This window comes from Alosa sapidissima, chromosome 7 (genome assembly GCF_018492685.1).
Source record: "Alosa sapidissima isolate fAloSap1 chromosome 7, fAloSap1.pri, whole genome shotgun sequence".
In the NCBI taxonomy this organism is placed as follows: Eukaryota; Metazoa; Chordata; class Actinopteri; order Clupeiformes; family Clupeidae; genus Alosa; species Alosa sapidissima.
In genome coordinates, this window is record NC_055963.1 from 23,780,741 (window position 1) to 23,798,023 (window position 17,283).

At 43.8% G+C, this 17,283-nt stretch overlaps 1 protein-coding gene across 4 annotated transcripts in view; it reads left to right on the forward strand.

The window, feature by feature from the left end:
• The first annotated feature begins 5,331 nt into the window (after positions 1 to 5,331).
• Positions 5,332 to 17,283, forward strand: part of kcnd1 (potassium voltage-gated channel, Shal-related subfamily, member 1) — a 39,630-nt gene continuing 27,678 nt past the window's right edge. For 2 of the 4 annotated variants that reach the window (XM_042099384.1, XM_042099387.1), the window contains exons 1-2: positions 5,332 to 5,487; positions 6,790 to 8,818. In XM_042099384.1, the coding sequence (XP_041955318.1) occupies positions 7,704 to 8,818 (1,115 nt within the window). In that variant the 5' untranslated portion in view covers positions 5,332 to 5,487; positions 6,790 to 7,703. Of the gene's footprint in view, positions 5,488 to 5,801; positions 5,876 to 6,789; positions 8,819 to 17,283 lie in introns of those variants that run through there. The other 2 variants (XM_042099386.1, XM_042099385.1) reach the window with 2 other exon arrangements.

Below are 17,283 nucleotides of genomic sequence, written 5' to 3' on the forward strand. Positions count from 1 at the left end.
GAGCTGCAGTAGGCTACACTTGGGATTTTCCCATGCCAGCAACCTTTTTACCACCAAACTTTTTCCACAGTGTTTTCTCACGTATGCTAATATTGGGGATAATGCATAGATTAGGTTTATGATGAAAAATGTGTGCCAATGCCATTAACTGCTTGAACTGAGAATTCTTTCTTACAGTAAGTGCTCTATGACAATGACATTATTAAAGACACTGACTAAATTAAAGTGGAATGAGGTTTGGTTTAGCTCATCAGCAAAGGGTCATGGCTCATAAAGATTTTGTCCTCTCCTGGTAAATGCCCTTGCTGTGGTTGTGTGAAGTGTCTGTTAATGCAGTGAATGGCTTTTGTCTTTTGGTGTGGACCAGTCTGACGTGTAGCAGTGAGGTGAGATTTTAGTAAGGCTTTTTACACATTCTCTTAAATCATTCATAATAAAGAATTTGATAAATTAATTATGATACAGACACTACAAGCTACGCCTATAGTGACTAACATGTCAGGTATTCAAATGTCTCATCTTGCTAGTGTCGCTAGAGTTTATGTAATGAACCCATATAATAATGTTTTGAATCGTTGTTTTTTACCAAGAAGCCATAAAAATTATGCCATGCTAAGCACATGTAATATTTAAGCATATGGTGTGGCAAATATGACTTCTCATAAATAATTTGGCTGCTGCTCATTCAGTGCATGCTCGGTCTCACACACGGGTCACCAGAACTGCAGAATGCTTCCGAATGCTTAATAGATGGAAGTAACATGAGTTCATGATACAGAAGTGTTCTGGAGTGAAACAGCCTAAATGTAATTACTTCTGCCTTTTATACACATGTCTCTATACCATAACATAACATAGACTTTTACATAATTGTGTTTGCATGAAATGCATGCATGTAGGCTAATGCACACACCAGAGACCAAAATTAATGAAATTGTGATAGTCTGTTATTTCTTTAAGATCTCAGGATCAACATGTGAGTGTTTTTTGTGTTGTAGAGCTGTGGTCGTGAAGGTGATGTGAGCTGACTCCTTGTGATTGAGTTAAAGGCAATAGTGGGACCCAGCCACCAGCGTCCCAGGAGGAGAGAGAGAGGAAGAGAGAGAGAGAGAGGGCAAGGAAGAGAGAGAGCACAGGAAGTGAGAAGAGCTCAGTGACAAGGGCAAAAGCCCTAACCCGACTCTAGCCGTACCTCACCACGAAAAAAGCAGGTCACCTCAGCGGATGATGTGCCCATCAAAATGGGTGGGAGGTGGGGGGTTGCGTTGCTTTCATTTAATCATTTTCTCTTAGTGGCACCTTTTTTCTCTACCCCACCACATACACCCTGTCATGTTTCCATTCCACGTCTTTCTCCCAGTGCCTGATCTTTTCAAATTCTTTAAATTATTATGACCGCCGCTAGCGAAGCTAGTGAAGCGGTCATATAGAGATTGTCAAAGTTCCCCCCCCCCCGTCATCTACTTCCTGAATTTTTGGTCAACGATACCTGGGACACCGAACCACCAGGGCACATGAAATTTGGTGGGTATGTAGCCCCACTAGACTTTTACGGAAAAATTTCGTTTCGTCCCCGGGGGCCACTCTCTCCCCCGTGCTGGGCCCCCCGAACCGCAAAAAAAGCAGTTTTTCCTAAATAACTACCTGAACCATGACACTGAGGATGAAGAATCTTTTATGGTATGTTGGTCTCAAGGGCCCACATCAACCTGGCCCATAATCACTCATTTGTGATTTGAACCCCCCCGGTAAAAAATGAAAATGCAATATTATTCTGATTTAATCGCCCCTATCTTCAGTTAAGATGTTCAGAACTGCACCAAATTGTATGTGTATGATTGACCTGGCATTCTCTGGGGGTATGCCAAGTTTCGTAGAATTTCATCCATGGGGGGTCTAAAAAAATGAGGTTATGTGTACATTTAGTGACTGTACACTCATTGGCCTGTGGATGGCGGTGCACACATATACACAAGCACACACACACAGGCACCCACATACTATCGGTATTAGAACAGCCGATACATAATTACAAATTCAGTAGGATTAAAAGAAAGCCAAAATAAATATTCATCATCATCATCATGGCTGCATTTCCAGTATTGGCGATAAGTAGTCGTTTGTCCACTAGATGGCGCATCGTTGCAGTGAGACGTAATTTTGTTGGAAGTTAAAAGTAGGTTGGAAAAACAATGGACGCTTCCTACAAGGACTGTGGTTTACCACAGAGAACGTCTAATAAGGATAGGACAATGTTCACATGAAATGTAATTACCATTTCTTCTTGAAGCCGAAATAAATCTGAGGATGTTTATCGGACGTGCTTGGTTTTTACTGCAGGTACGTTAATCTTATAATATCAATAAGGACCTAGGTCATGTTACTGTTAGCGTTGGTTGAGTGATGGAGGCCAATTTGATTGATTGCATTTGTAGAAAACTATAAATGTGGTTATACCAAGCAAATTGATAGCAGCACTGTAATTGTATCTTTCGACTGTCATTTGTTGCACATGCTACAAAAATCATTCTGTGCAATGGAAGATTTACCAACGTTACACCGGTCTGATACAGTTTTGCCTATACATGCGTGAGACTGAGACGCCTTTTTATTTTGTTTTAAGTGCGTGCAGGGTGTGAGAGGGGAATCGGTGTGCTTTGATTCCTGCTTGGTAGTTGTAGTCTGTGAAATTAAAAAGCACGTGTGTGTGAAGTATCCAAACAATGACATCTTCATTTCATTATGGCTGCTTTAGCAACACCTTAAGCTACTGTGTAGTGGGTCCCATTTAGAAGTGGCTTCATTCGCGCTTTCCTTGACTCATGGAGCTGCGTGAATTTTATTACAACTTTTCGCCACGATATGGCAGTTTAAGTCCGCTTGATACTGTAAGGCGTGAGCCATTGGTTTCCAAAGGAGATTTTATTTGTGTCGCCAGCATAGCCTATTGACAATTTATGTTGTAAATAAATAAATAACATTATGCTGATACCTTTTGCTTTTCCCAAATACAATGTAGCCTACAGGTGTAAGTGACCTTTCATCAATCCAGTTGCAATGGATGAACTGTGATGAACTGCCCTACTTGTGATTGTTCAGAGATTTTAAAGGTTTTATAACAATGCTACATCTTCTTTGGCTATTCTACAATCTATTCACCTTTTCAGCACCAGTAGGCTACTTTCTGTGCAGCCGCACACACACACTCAGGCATGCCAAACAAGCATACACAAAAGTTTCAAGAGTGGGGGATGGAGTAAAATATGGAGACAAATTGAAGTGTGATTTATTTTCGCGGAACGGATGTACAGGACTGAGCGGCGGTCATATTTTGTACCGCTATGCGGTACATCTAGTTAATACCTTTATACAGACTACAAAAAGTAGCATCTCTTTCCTCTCTGTACTTCAGTCAAACAAATACCTCATGTTGGAAAATAATATTGCATTGTTGATGCAGGTGATTCGCTGGCCAATGAATGGATAATGTGTACAGTCCACTGTGGTCAGATAAGTGACAATTCAGTAACGTAACAGCCCCCAAGCAAGGGACACTACATTGCCAGTTCAACCTGCTTAGTTTCGTATGTGTTTGTTGATATGAAATTCTCCATTTGTCAGATTATTAAATAATGGATATTGATAGCTGAGCTTATGTAAAGACATCAACAAGACATCAAATACTCTTTTACCAAGAGGGGGAAGCTGTTCACCTGAGAAAGGTATTTTCTCAAAATCCCAGTTATGTAGTTACCACATTATTATCACACAGCAGCTCATGACATGAGTTATGCAGATGATACAAAACAAAATTACACTAAGTTCAGCACCCTGCAGTCTTATAGATACAATGTTCATGTTTTAAAGAGAATACAATATTCCATTTTAAAATTCTTTTTTTTTTTTTTTTACTAATTGCAAAGCTACAAACGCTACTGGGGGCAGTGCAGTATGAGGGTGCTCTGACACACTGAAGCACTACCAACACAACAGCATTGGAAGAAGGTGTGAGAGTGGAGGTGATGTGTTGGGAGAGCTAATAGATTGTTCTGATGGTTTCAAAGGGAAGCAGGTCAATATCTGATTGCGCTTGTCTGGGCTCCACATTGGAACTCACTGTAAATTATTGATAATGAGAATGAAACAGTCACACAGACAAAAACAAAGAGAACAGAGGGTCTTTGTGAGAGAACACTACTCTCTTAATGCTAAGCCTCTCTCCGTTTGTTTTATGTTCTTGTTTTTTTGTTGTTTCCTTTTGGAAAATTGGAATCCATTTTCATCTAGGAGCAGACAGTATAAAACTGCAGTAAAAGTGTATCTGGATTCCATACTGTTGCAGAATCCATATACTGTAGACTCATTCATAACTTCTGTTTGCATGTTTCTGGTTGTGAGTGATGTCATCCGGTGGCTGTAAATGGCAGATGAATGAGTGCAAGACTGCTGAATTCAGCTTTTATCCGCATGAATAATTCAGAGAAGCAGAGCAAATATTCAGCACTGGCTTGTGATTTTTATCCCCCTTAAATGAGAAATTTCCCCCAAGATGATGATCAGTGGGGAGACCCTGATTTTTCTTTATTTGTCCACAGTAAAAAAGAAACAAATGCTGCGCCAAGCCAATGAATCTCCTCTCACTTCCGCCACCTTTAACTCTGGATTCTGAGGTGGTGGAAGCAACCGTGACACCATCTCCACTAAGTGCTTTTGGAATGGCCAGTCAATCTTGTTTTATTTTATTTTTTTCTGTTTGCTATTAGAGCCTGTAGACATTTTTAAATTCCCCTCAGTGTAGATTGTTCTTCTTCCCTCTTTCTTTCACCACATCCAGGATGCAAGAAAATAGCCAGGCAGATGTGTTACTCATGTGTCACAGCTTAATGTGTCTATTAAAAATAAGCTGAGTCAAACTTGAAATAAGACACGTGCGTTTTGCATGCAAAGTACCCAGTTCAGTCCGTTGAGGACTTTCCTAGACCGAACAGAACATCATCATCGCTGTCGTTATTTCATTCCAGGCTAATGTAGGATGTAATGCATTGTGGAGAGATCTTAAGCACTATTGTGCATTTATGAGAGACAGAAAGAGACAGAGTGAGAGAGAGTGCAAGAGAGAGAGAGAGAGAGAGAGAGAGAGAGAGAGAGAGAGAGAGAGAGAGAGAGAGAGAGAGAGAGAAAAGGGTGGTGGGTTGAGCAAGCAAATGAGAGGGAGAGAGGGAGAGCGAGCGCAGGCACAGAACAGGAGGAGGAGGAGGAGGAGAGAGAGAGAAACAGAGGGAGAGTGAGAGAGAGAGGGAGAGAGAGAGTGGAGAGCTGCCAGGACTAAGCATTACAATCACTCCTGTACTATCCTGTATCCGATATGGTTGGACTGCAGCAGAGGGGCTCCTGCATACCTGTTCACCGGGCGCTCATTTTTTACCCTTCCCTCTCCCCGCGGCACACCGGACCCTACGCCCTCGTCTCCTCCAGCTAGGATGGAAGGTAACTCATATTTTATCAAGACATAAATGGAGCGTTAGAGCGTTCAAGTGAAGCCAAAGTGTACTGAGAATGTCTCACATTCACAAGTTCATTGCTTTTAGAGTACTCTTTAAAGACTGCCAGCTTGTTGTGTGCATTTGCTGATTTGTTCACTTGGTGGACTGGTCTTGATTTGAATTTGTCAGGGTTTATTTCTAGGGATTTGAGTGAAAGAGCTGTCTTAACCTCTTTCATGATACAACATGAAGAGTTTAGAGGAGGTTTGGTCTGAAGTGGAAATATAATTTAGTGTTAGCCTACACCTTGAAATCACAAGAAGACAGTGTGGGACATACAGTACAATGCATGCTGTGCCTCTGCTGTGGGAACAAAACTTTGTTAACGACAGGTTAGTCTGTGGTTATGCTCTTTGTTTTAATTTGTGGTGTGCAGTTTGAAAATAATGTTATTGTCCTCTGGAGCAGGAAGTAGTGGATAATGTAGTATTGATTATCTGATCTGGAATGCATGTTGTGTCCTTGCACAGTTGCTATGCGTCTGGGCTGGGTCACCTACCTTTTGTTCATGTTCAGTATTCTCGGTGTTGGGACTTGTTGTCACAGATACGAGTTGTGATGTAGACTGCACCAGTAGCCTTACTGCATGTGCATGGACTTCCATTGACTGGAACATCACCTCCGTGGGATGTTCTGGTGAACGCACCATCTACATGTAGCCTGTCCTGTTTATTGGAGAGCAACAGGGCAGATATACAGAGATCTGTTGTGCGAACCAGACATAAATTAATTTCTCTGTTTGATTTGCTTGATGGTTGACATACAGCCCGTGTACTGTGTACAATTTTTGTTCACATGGAGCACTTTCACATTTATGAGCGTCACATTTTTGCTGTGAGTAAATTTGTTGGAGGTTTACAGATTGTGTCGATGAGCATCAAACATGCTCTCTACTGTTGATGAATGTTTGGTAGAACAGGCTCTGAAAATGCAATTTAAAGAAATGTGCCAGTGGTGTTAAATTATACACATTTTGTGTACATAACCTTGGATCATATCCCTGGCAGTTTTCCTTGTATTAAAGAGAAAGTGTCACTCAAAAGGTGCTCTGTCTGCCTTTGCATATGGCACTCTTTCTTTCCATACACACAATGTGCTTCTAAAACAGTCAGACGAGCAGGCAATGGAATTTCTGTATTTCTTAATGCCTCCCACTCTTACGCAGTCTGAGTGGCTCAGATAGACCTTCAAGTGCGCTGCTACTGCTGCAGAGCATCTAAGTTCCCTGTGTTGTCTGTTTTGACAGGTTTGTAAAGAGATGACCATACAAGGAATGCAGGAGGACCTACGGCCCGAAAGTGCACCATTCGCAAGCCCCTTTTAGAAAAGCCTGAAACTGAGTAGACGCGACAGACTGGACTAAGTGCTAACGCTCCAGTCAAAGAGAGGAAGAGAGTATATCAGACACTCATAATCAAAGCTGGAGAGCTGTGCTTAGAGGGAGGGGAGCGAGGAAAGAGAGAGAGCAAGTGAGAGAGAGAGAGAGTGAAAGCACGAGGAGGAGAAGCAAAAGAAGGAAAAATGTGTCTATCTTGCAACTTTTGAGAGCATCAACACAATATAATAAGTATTTGAAACACCACAGAGCAGCAACAAATCTGTCTTCCGAGAGGGGAGCCAGTCAGTGAGGGCCAGACGCATTAACAACGCCATGTCTGGAAAGCTTCTGTGAGCGCCACTAAGAGGACATACATTAATGATACAGTGACAGGTACAGGTACAGGTTTTGTACAGGTCCATTGTTGGATACATGTTTTTATTTTTTTTTTGTGGTCATCTTAGATTTTTTTTTTTCTTGAAAAGCTAATGGCTTGACTTTTGAACTTGTTCTCCAGTTGTTTGCCCATGACCTTTTTCTTCGACGATGGAAACTCAGACCCCTGCTCCTCACACTCTCTTCTCTTGCTACAAATGTCCATTCTCAGGTAAAATGAGTGGACTGGGACACTGAGACGGCACTCAACGAAAAAAAAAAGAAGAAAAAAAAAAACACTAGCAAAGCCTGTTGTTCGGAAGCCAGCTGTTCGAATGATTATTGTGGAAGTACCATTCCTTTTCCTCCTGATCCGAAAAGGTTCACAAACAACCCCTCAGGGCCCCCCGCCACTGTTTCCCTTTATCTGTCCGTGTCTATAACAAGCTACAAATTGCTAAGCAAAAATGGCCGCTGGAGTGGCAACATGGCTCCCCTTTGCCCGGGCAGCAGCGGTGGGCTGGCTGCCCTTGGCAAAGAAGACCATGCCCAAGCCTCCCATAGACAAAAAGAGCCGCAGCGACGAAATCCTTTTTGTAAACGTTAGCGGACTCCGCTTCCAGACGTGGAAAAACACGCTCGACCGATATCCCGACACTCTGCTAGGCAGTTCGGAGAAGGAATTCTTCTACAATGAGGACACTCAGGAATATTTCTTCGACAGGGACCCTGAAATGTTTCGCCATGTACTTAACTTTTACCGAACAGGCAAGCTGCACTACCCACGCCACGAGTGCATTCAGGCCTTCGACGAGGAGTTGGCCTTTTACGGCATCGTGCCTGAGATTATCGGGGACTGCTGCATGGAAGAGTACCGTGATCGCAAGAAGGAGAACCAGGAGCGCTTGGCGGAGGACAACGAGGCAGGGGAAGGGGGAGACGCTCCGCTGCCCCCGAACAGCACCTCTCGTGAGAGGCTGTGGCGGGCCTTCGAGAACCCCCACACAAGCACCATGGCTCTGGTTTTCTACTACGTCACAGGTTTCTTCATCGCCGTGTCTGTCATAGCCAACGTGGTGGAGACGGTTCCCTGCCGGCCAATTAAGGGCACGGTAAAGGACCTGCCGTGCGGTGAAAAGTACTCCCTGGCCTTCTTTTGTATGGACACAGCCTGCGTGCTAATCTTCACCTTCGAGTACCTGATGCGGCTGTTCGCCGCACCGAGCCGCTGCAAGTTCATGCGCTCAGTGATGAGCGTCATCGACGTGGTGGCCATCATGCCCTACTACATCGGGCTGATCATGCCGGAGAACGAGGACGTGAGCGGCGCCTTCGTCACGCTGCGCGTCTTCCGCGTCTTCCGCATCTTCAAGTTCTCGCGCCACTCGCAGGGCCTGCGGATCCTGGGCTACACGCTGAAGAGCTGCGCCTCGGAGCTGGGCTTCCTCCTCTTCTCCCTCACCATGGCCATCATCATCTTCGCCACCGTCATGTTCTACGCCGAGAAAGGCACCAAGGGCACCAATTTCACCAGCATCCCAGCAGCCTTCTGGTACACCATCGTTACCATGACGACTCTAGGGTAAGTCAGCCACCATCTCTTCTCTGTTTTGACTGTTAATGGATCGTGAAGCTTCTCTTGGTCACAGGCTTTTGCTTTAGCTCAGCTAAATCTGTGCTCCTAATGTAATAATGTCAGACACATTCGCTTTTATGTGAGATTGAGTGTTATGTACATTCTTTTATGAACATTAGCCACTTAAATGGTTGTAGTCTGACTGAGCGGTTTTTGCATTTGTCACACGTTCTGCCCACGGTTCCACTGTGCTCACACCTCAGAGCCATTTATGGTTTACACTCAGTGGGTGCGTAATTGCACTCCTAGTGGCATTCTGGGTGATGGTGTAGTGAACATGAGAAGAACAGTGCAGAACAGGTGCCGGCACTCTCACTGCACATAATTCCTATGAATGCAGATGAGTACAGTACGAGAATGTGAGTCGGTATTTCGTGTCAGTTTTCAGTTTCAGGTAAACCAACAATAGAGCAGTACAAAAACTCTAAAAATTAGGTTTCAGGATTCAGGTTTCAGGATTCAAGTCATAGTTGAATACTCAAAGCTACAAAGCAAGGAAGATGGAAGATGAGCTAAACGGAAAGAGAGAACCATGATAACAAACTGCACAACTGCCATAAAAATGACCTCCATTATCCCAAAGCCAATTAAAAATGTTTAGATGCCAGTCCAGCAGCATGCTATAGTGGGGTCGTAAAGAGAAGCCCATAATGGGCATTCCTATAACAAGGTTTGGTCGGCAGGATGACTGTGGGCGTCTGCCGAGCACGCTCAGTACAGCCACACAGAGACAAACACAGAGGTCTGTCTAGTTTCTCAGACTTCGCCCTGCTCATTATCTCCTGAGTCATCCCGCTTGTTTTTAGAAGATAGCAATCCCCCAGTCCATTAAACACAAATCAGTATGTGTCCAATGTCTAAATGCATGCCTTCCACAGAAAGCTCTCCTTTTCCTTCTTTATCTACTCTGTGTATTGGGGATCTGACCTTGGTATGGTTGTACTGTATCTTGGGGTTTGGGGGTTGTACTGTATCTTGGGGTTTGAGTCGATATTATTTTAGGCATAGCGAAGAAGGGCTCAAGGAGATGCATGTGCATGTCCGACAGCACAAACACATACATGCAAATGTAACAACCTACTCATTTTCTTGGGTTGGATCTGAAGTCTTGAAGCGAGGCGAATGAAATGAGCATGCGCCCGGTCTTGAAATTAAGAAGAAACGTGGGAGTTTTAATTTGTCGTGCTGCCACGAATCGTGACAGACGCCTCTGGATGCCACTGCTGTGAGTGTGGAACCTCCACGGCAAGCTCCACTGCAGAGGCAACACTGAGAGTATGACTCGTCATAAGACCACGTCCACTGGGTCCACTGAAGCACGGCCATCTTGCAGCCTCATGGCATGGGGAGGAGAGGAGAGGGGAGGGGAGGGGAGGGGGAAAATGAGCTGTGTCCAACTGAGCCAGGAATTCATGTTTTACTGATACAGCATGATGGCTCTCTATTTGATTGATTAAGGTGGAGCCTGGTTCAGAGTCCAGAGGAAACAATGGCTGTGCTGAGAGATGGGGTAAACAGAGGGAGCTCTTAGTCTTACTGTTTATATAATGTATATATAGCTTAGATGTTGAGCACCTTGATGTTTCTTTTGATATCCAGTAGGAGATGGAGAGAGAACAGAGTGGGGTTATAAAATAACTGTAATTGGTTTCCACTTCACTGTTGCTTGATGTATTATTTCAGCAAACACGCTATATGCATCCATTTGTATACAGGGGTTATGAGGCTATGGAGTATAATAGCTAGTGTTTTTTCTTTGATTCTTGAGGGCAAGAATTATGGTCATATTGTGCTATTGTCACAAAATAGGAGCTACGGTATTTCATCAGTTATAGCATATTTATGTACAACAGCAGTTTTGATCATCCATAAACAGAGACAATACTGATATACCACTGTGCATGGCTGTCAAAGTCTCATGACAAATTGGCTTGGCTTAAATATCAAATTCCCATTAATGTTAATAACAGCAATCTATTTTTTCTGAAGAGCTTAATCTGGTTGTACATTATGTAAATAGAAGAACATAGTAACATTTATCTTAATATTCCTGCATAGTATGAAAATGCTGAGAGCTTAATTTTAACATTAGTATCTGTTTTAGACAAAAAAATCACATGGTTTGTGTAAGCACCTCTCATAAGGCAAAGATAAATGGAGACTGCTGCACAGGCCTGGGACATTCCAAGATGAAATGACATCATCCTCGCAACAAACACTATGTGAAAACATGAATGCTGTCCCCAAATCCCTTATTCCGCGGTCACTCTGCTATAAATCATCTAGGGAAAACTAAGGCAGTAAGAAGCAGAGCACATCTTTTGGATACATGTGTACAGATGGATAGCTTTGACAAGCAATGCCAGTGAACAAGCGCTTTTTGAAACACACAGAGCATAACCACAGTAAGCTCCTCTTGGGTGAAATAGCGAGGTAAATGACAAGGTGGAATTTCAAAGCATTTTTTTTATGAAATGTCATCTCATGGTCATGGATTTAGGTGCATGAGTTGGATGAGTTATTGAAGTTGTGTCAGCATTTCAAACCATGAAATTAAACAAATCCAGTGTTCATGGCATATATTCATATTCCGACCGCATTCTTCTCTGTGAAATTATGGAGGACGGTCATTCAATCAAGTTGTTAAGAGTTGGCCAAGGGATGGTGACATTTTTAATGTGCAAAGGTAACAGGATGAGGATGAGAGTCTTTGTCTTGCCAAACTGGTGACATTGTTGGTATAATCACCCTTTCTAGTAATAACTTCAGGGGCGCCCTAGGAAAAGTTCAAAACGTGTAAAAAAATGGATTTAAAATGATAACTCTCATTTCTTCACAGCTGGAGGGTTTTGGCACACAGCATTTTGGGCCCAGGCGTAATGATGATGTTAGCAGTGGGGCCATCAGTTAAAACATCCGATCCTCTCCAAAAGTACTTGTAGTCCCACAAAGAGTTGCGAAGAACCTCATTATCCTCAGCTCTTCTGTCAGCAGGAATTCAGGGCCACCTCCGAAGAAGACAAAAGGGAAATAATTATGAGGAGCAAATTATGAAATGCAAAGCTTCTGGTGGTGCTGTGGTGTAGGGAAATATACGTAGAAAGGGTGAGAGAGAGGAAGAGGAAGAGTGAGAAAGAGAAGAGAAAGAACATATTTTGCTTACAAGACTAATCCAATACTGCATGCATTCCATTCATGATGGCTTACATGCAGATAGGTGAATCGTGTAGAAAAATGTTATTACACAATTCTATTTCATGTGTATTTCAATTGGCACATAAGTTTGGCTAGATAAAAAAGATAACTTGACAGAGTAATCCCATGTTGTTTCCATGCCTCTGTGATGAATGAATGATTCTAATGAATGAACACATATTATAATACATATATTTCTTTCCACGTTTTGTGCTGACCAGGAGCGACTAAATGCACTAATGGTTTAGCAGTCTCGTCGGCTGAAGAGCGACGGTCTCTACGATGATGGCTTGTTAAACGTGCCGCTTTAGGCTTAGTGTGCAAAAAGATTGCGAGTAATGTATGCTGATCAAAGCAGAGCCGCCGAAGGCTCACCAGAGACTCCGCTCAATGAGTGCAAGATTCTATTTGCAATTACTTGACCTCGTCTCTGGCGGCAACTGACTAGAGCTCTCATTAATGGGACTTAATATCTACCTTTTTTTCCCTGCTACTCCCCTGACCTTGGCCTATTCCCAGATAACTGGCCGAGCAAGTTAGCGAGGGCTTTTATGAGGTGTGTGATGGTGGTGTGTGTGTGTGTGTGTGTGTGTGTGTGTGTGTGTGTGTGTGTGTGTGTTGGGGGCCATTGGAGTTAACAAGAATGCTTGAAAATCTGTTCAGTTTTCATTTGTTCCATAATTGAACATACTCGGAGGAATACTAACGTCACCGATTTTTTAAGTACACATATTGTCCACATCTAGTGGCTTAGCTCTGCTGATTATGCCCATAAAATTCAGCTGGCATTAACAGACCAATAGTAATTAATTACAGACCAATTAATGGACCATTATATGATACGTTCACATGTTACTTAAGCTCAGTTAGAGTCAACTGTGACAGATTTCCAGGCACACAATCTGATCCTTTGGCACATTACCTGTACAGCGATGCCTCATGATCTGTCCATCTGAGTTCCTGATTAGAACAGTTTCAGCTGAATTCTAACATAAATCCACCCAACAAACCGCTTTGCTTCTATTGCATCATTTGCTCCTCTCAGGAGTAGTGATCGCCTGTCACTCACCATCTGGTGGATTATGTAAGAATCTTGGGGAAGGGGGGTGGGGGGGGGGGGGGGGGGGTAAAAAAACACACTTGTCTGTCCTTGAACAATACAGTACAAGGCTCAGGGGACTTCATAACAACAGCCCGAAGCACACATGTCACTGACACAATCTGATTATCTCATTTGAACGGCATCCGTTGCTTTGGGGTTAGAGAAGACCCGTTGCCCTCGCGCATCCGTTCCATAGTAAATCTGTGTGTGTGGTTGTGTGTGTGTGTGTGTGTGTGTGTGTGTGTGTGTGTGTGTGTGTGTGCCAATTCAGCCCTGGCGCATTGTTGAGTTATTTAACGCCTGAAATCGCCCCCGCTCGTTGCCATCAGGGCACTTTGTTAGCAGGGCAGCTTCCTCACCTGTTGTTGGAAGGATGCCATGGAGGGGACACTGGCAATAACATCTATTAAAATAAGTAGGAGGAACCTGCTGCAGTCTCCTTTAGATGACGAAGAATAGAGAACACCAAAAAAGGCCCCTGTGATTACACATGCAGGCAGGCTACACAGGCACGTAATTAAAGCGCTCTGTTCATGGAACTTATAGTATGCTGCGACAATTAGTTTCCACCATAATCTATGGAACTGGCTAAACCAGACATGATAGTGCTGCGTACATTCGGAAAAATTAGACCTGACTCTTATAAAACAATTTGATGGACTTTAGGAGAATGGAAAAATAAAACATGTTTTGACTGAGTGTAGAGAGGCTCCTCCTCACACACTTAGCTATGTAAATGGCCGTCGGAGACCCCAAGAAGCACTTGCTGACCATAGAGAGAGCCTTGCGGCAGAGATCTGACTGCATGTAGCCTCAGGGGTCACGGACTTGGCTCCCTGGAAAGTGCCAGAGATTGATTTTTATCGCTGTCATTATCTTTGTTTATGGATGTCAGAGTATTGCCCTTACTAATGAAAGCGTAATGCCCCACTCTATGAAGACATTTCAGTTGGCCTTCGCCTATAATCATAGATCATAAAAGTATTTTTCAGGCGTGAGGTCTGAGATACTGGTCTAGTCATGAAGAGTGTTTATGTCACTGTACATAACGCATATAATCAAAACAGATAGACCAGGTTCTTTTGCCATGCTTTGGAACCTGCCTTGTGTTTTCTTCTTGACTAATGTTTGTAGTTGTTGCTGCTTCACCTGTTTCTCCTCTATGTTATGTAAATACAGACCAAAACACTCCACCTCTCCACTAAACCACACTATTCAACCAATCACTTCATCTTCTTCCTACAGTATATGTGAATATAATTCATACCATAAATCTGTCTCACTTTTTTAAGCACCCCAAAATGACCCCATATTGTTTTTATTTACCCTATCTCTGTGTTTCATCCAGTTCTGTCACACATATCACATCTTGATGCATTCCATGCATGTAAGGTAAAGATGGGAATTCACCTAAGAGATGACACACCATGCACTAGGCAGGAACACACTATAAATTGCACCATTTTAAAAATACGGTGTTTGTCAGATCGAGTGTTGGCCCATTTTTCACCTAGACACTTTAGTCCATTTGTATACAAGTGCACAAAACAGCACGGTTGTAATTCATGCTTGTGCTGCCCAGCACACTGTACTGTATGCCGCTGCCGGACAATAACCGACAATCCATAATCTTTAAAGAAAAGCAGACAGTGGGCATTTTCTACAGTAACTGGATTTGTTGACCTGTGAAGGTTTTCAGAATGTTGCTTGACCAAAACAGATGGATGTGTCACCGCAACCTTGCTACTGGTATACATGTTATACAGTACTGTGTGTTGCAGTGGCATTTCCATTTAGTGTAGAGCTCCAAATCAGTTTGCACTACCACAGCAAAGGATGTAAACACCTGTCCAAATACATAAAGATCATGTACTTAAACATTAAACACATTCAAACATTACATCACATTAAAACTTTCCAGAGTAGTACAGAGGTTCTACTGCACTTAGCTCCCGGAGTGTAACAGCCCATTGGACACATGTAGCAGGCATGTACTGTAGGTCCCTAGGCTCAGCGAGATGGAACTGATAGGGGAATAAAAGCAAGCCATGTGCTGCAGTTAACCTGGGGCTATTGCCTTGTCCTATCACAGCCCACAAGCCTCTCCTAAGAGTAAGTAAACAAGCAGCTTCTACCCACATGTCAGAAGGTCCTTCTGTGTTTATTCAAAGGTAGTGAATGACAGGGCTGAGCTCTTTTGAAGCATCATTCAGGTACTCTAACACCATCTTGTCATGGTTCACTCATTCAAAGTGGTGAGCTTTCAAACGACCTATCGAGAGGAAATGACCCCGGAGCTGGTCAGGGAATGACAGAGAGAGAGAGAGAGTGAGAACGAGCTAGAGAGAGAGAGAGAGTGCAAGAGCGAGTGCTTGATGTGGCACTCTGGCATTAATTGTTCCACTCTCGCTCTGTTGTACCTGGCACACTTGGTGGCTGCTGCTCAGCCGCGGTGACTTTTTTTGTTCCGTCTAAAAATAATTGGGCGGCTCTGCTCCGTCGGACGGCCCCTCGCTGTGGCCCGTCTGCGCGCTGGACCTGACCTATTTTGCCGGCTGAGGTGCGCGCGCACATGGCGGAGATGACAAAGCTGGTGTGTGTTTCTCTCCGCACCGAACTCCAGCCCCCCTCTCTCTGCGGTGCCCACACCTCTCCCGGCGGGACGGTAACAGGCAGACATGCCACCGCGCCAGCAACTTAAGCCCGACGTGTCTTCACCCCACAGTGGGGGGGGGGGGGGGGGGGGGGTGGAGTGACAGGAAACTCATAATCCACCAGGGCCTTCTCGCAATAATCTTTTATCCTCTTCGTATTCTTTCAGTGGTGTTATGAGTTTATAAGTGGCCTGACTTGGAAGCCTTGCTTGGAACGCCACTGACTTGGGCCGTTGCTATATTTCAGTAATACAGCTGTACTGTTAGAGCATAAAAGATAGGAAAGATGGAGTCATTAGAATGATGTATGGACATGTGTGAATTACGTAAGCAGTGCAAGATGGCAATACAGACTTGTGGTGCATTTAAACCCTATTTTGGCTGGATTCCTGTGGATAGGGAAGGTTTATAGCCATTGAAAGAGAAGAAAACTTTCAGCACAGTCATCCCTATGAAAAGGGCAGACAGCCAGGTCTGGGCCTGATATCCTGTGCCTCTGCACTGACCCCATACACAAACACACACACACACACACAAACGCACACTGACACGCACACGCAGACAGACACACACACTCACACAAACACACACTGACACACACAAACACACGCTTACTCATAGCCCATTAAAATAAAGACAGAATGTGACTTCCAATCGATGGGGCCCTGAGTCTCTGCACTGACCACCTGTCTGCCTGAGGCAGCCATGGAGGCATGCTCCTCAGGAGACGCCCTGCATACCGCCTCTCGTGCGTTCAATATTAGACCATCACGAGACTACCAGCTCCCTGAATAGAGAGAAAGAGAGAGACATTAGGACATGGTCCCATGCTTCCCTGGCTCCATTATCTTCTGCTCCCCCTCCTTCTCTTCCTCCTCCTTCTCCTCCTCTTCCTCTGCTCATCTGCATCACTATGGCAATGGGATCATGGTTTCAACATCCGTTTAAAAACCTGATCCCTCTTCTCTCGAGTCTCCTCCACTACCACCCACTGACACTCTCCACCGCAGAGGAGAAGAGAGAGAGTTTTTTTCAAATGCTTTTGTCTTACAGACTCACAGTAGGAGAGCTTTATCGGCAAAGAAATGCCCCTGTTGATGTACTGTATATTACCTCTACCTTCGCCACTTTGTTTTGTTTTGTTATTTTTTTTTCCTTAAGTACTCTTAGCGTGTCCTGATGTGGGTTTTTTGTTGTTTTTGTACGCCCGGGAAGTGTTCGGTGAGGTTTTTTAGCCACAGAGATGAACATCAGCTGCCATCTTCACTGTGTCTAGTGACAGTGATATTTCATTTATGGCTCTTCTCTTATATCCACCACATGTCACAATTCTTCCTGCCTTAGAATGGGTCAGAAAAAAAAAAGAAAAGAAAAATGGGTGATTTATTGAGAGATCACTGATCGGACCGTCCAGCCCACACCGTGCCTCTCGCTCTTCCTGGAAACGGCATTGTTCCTGT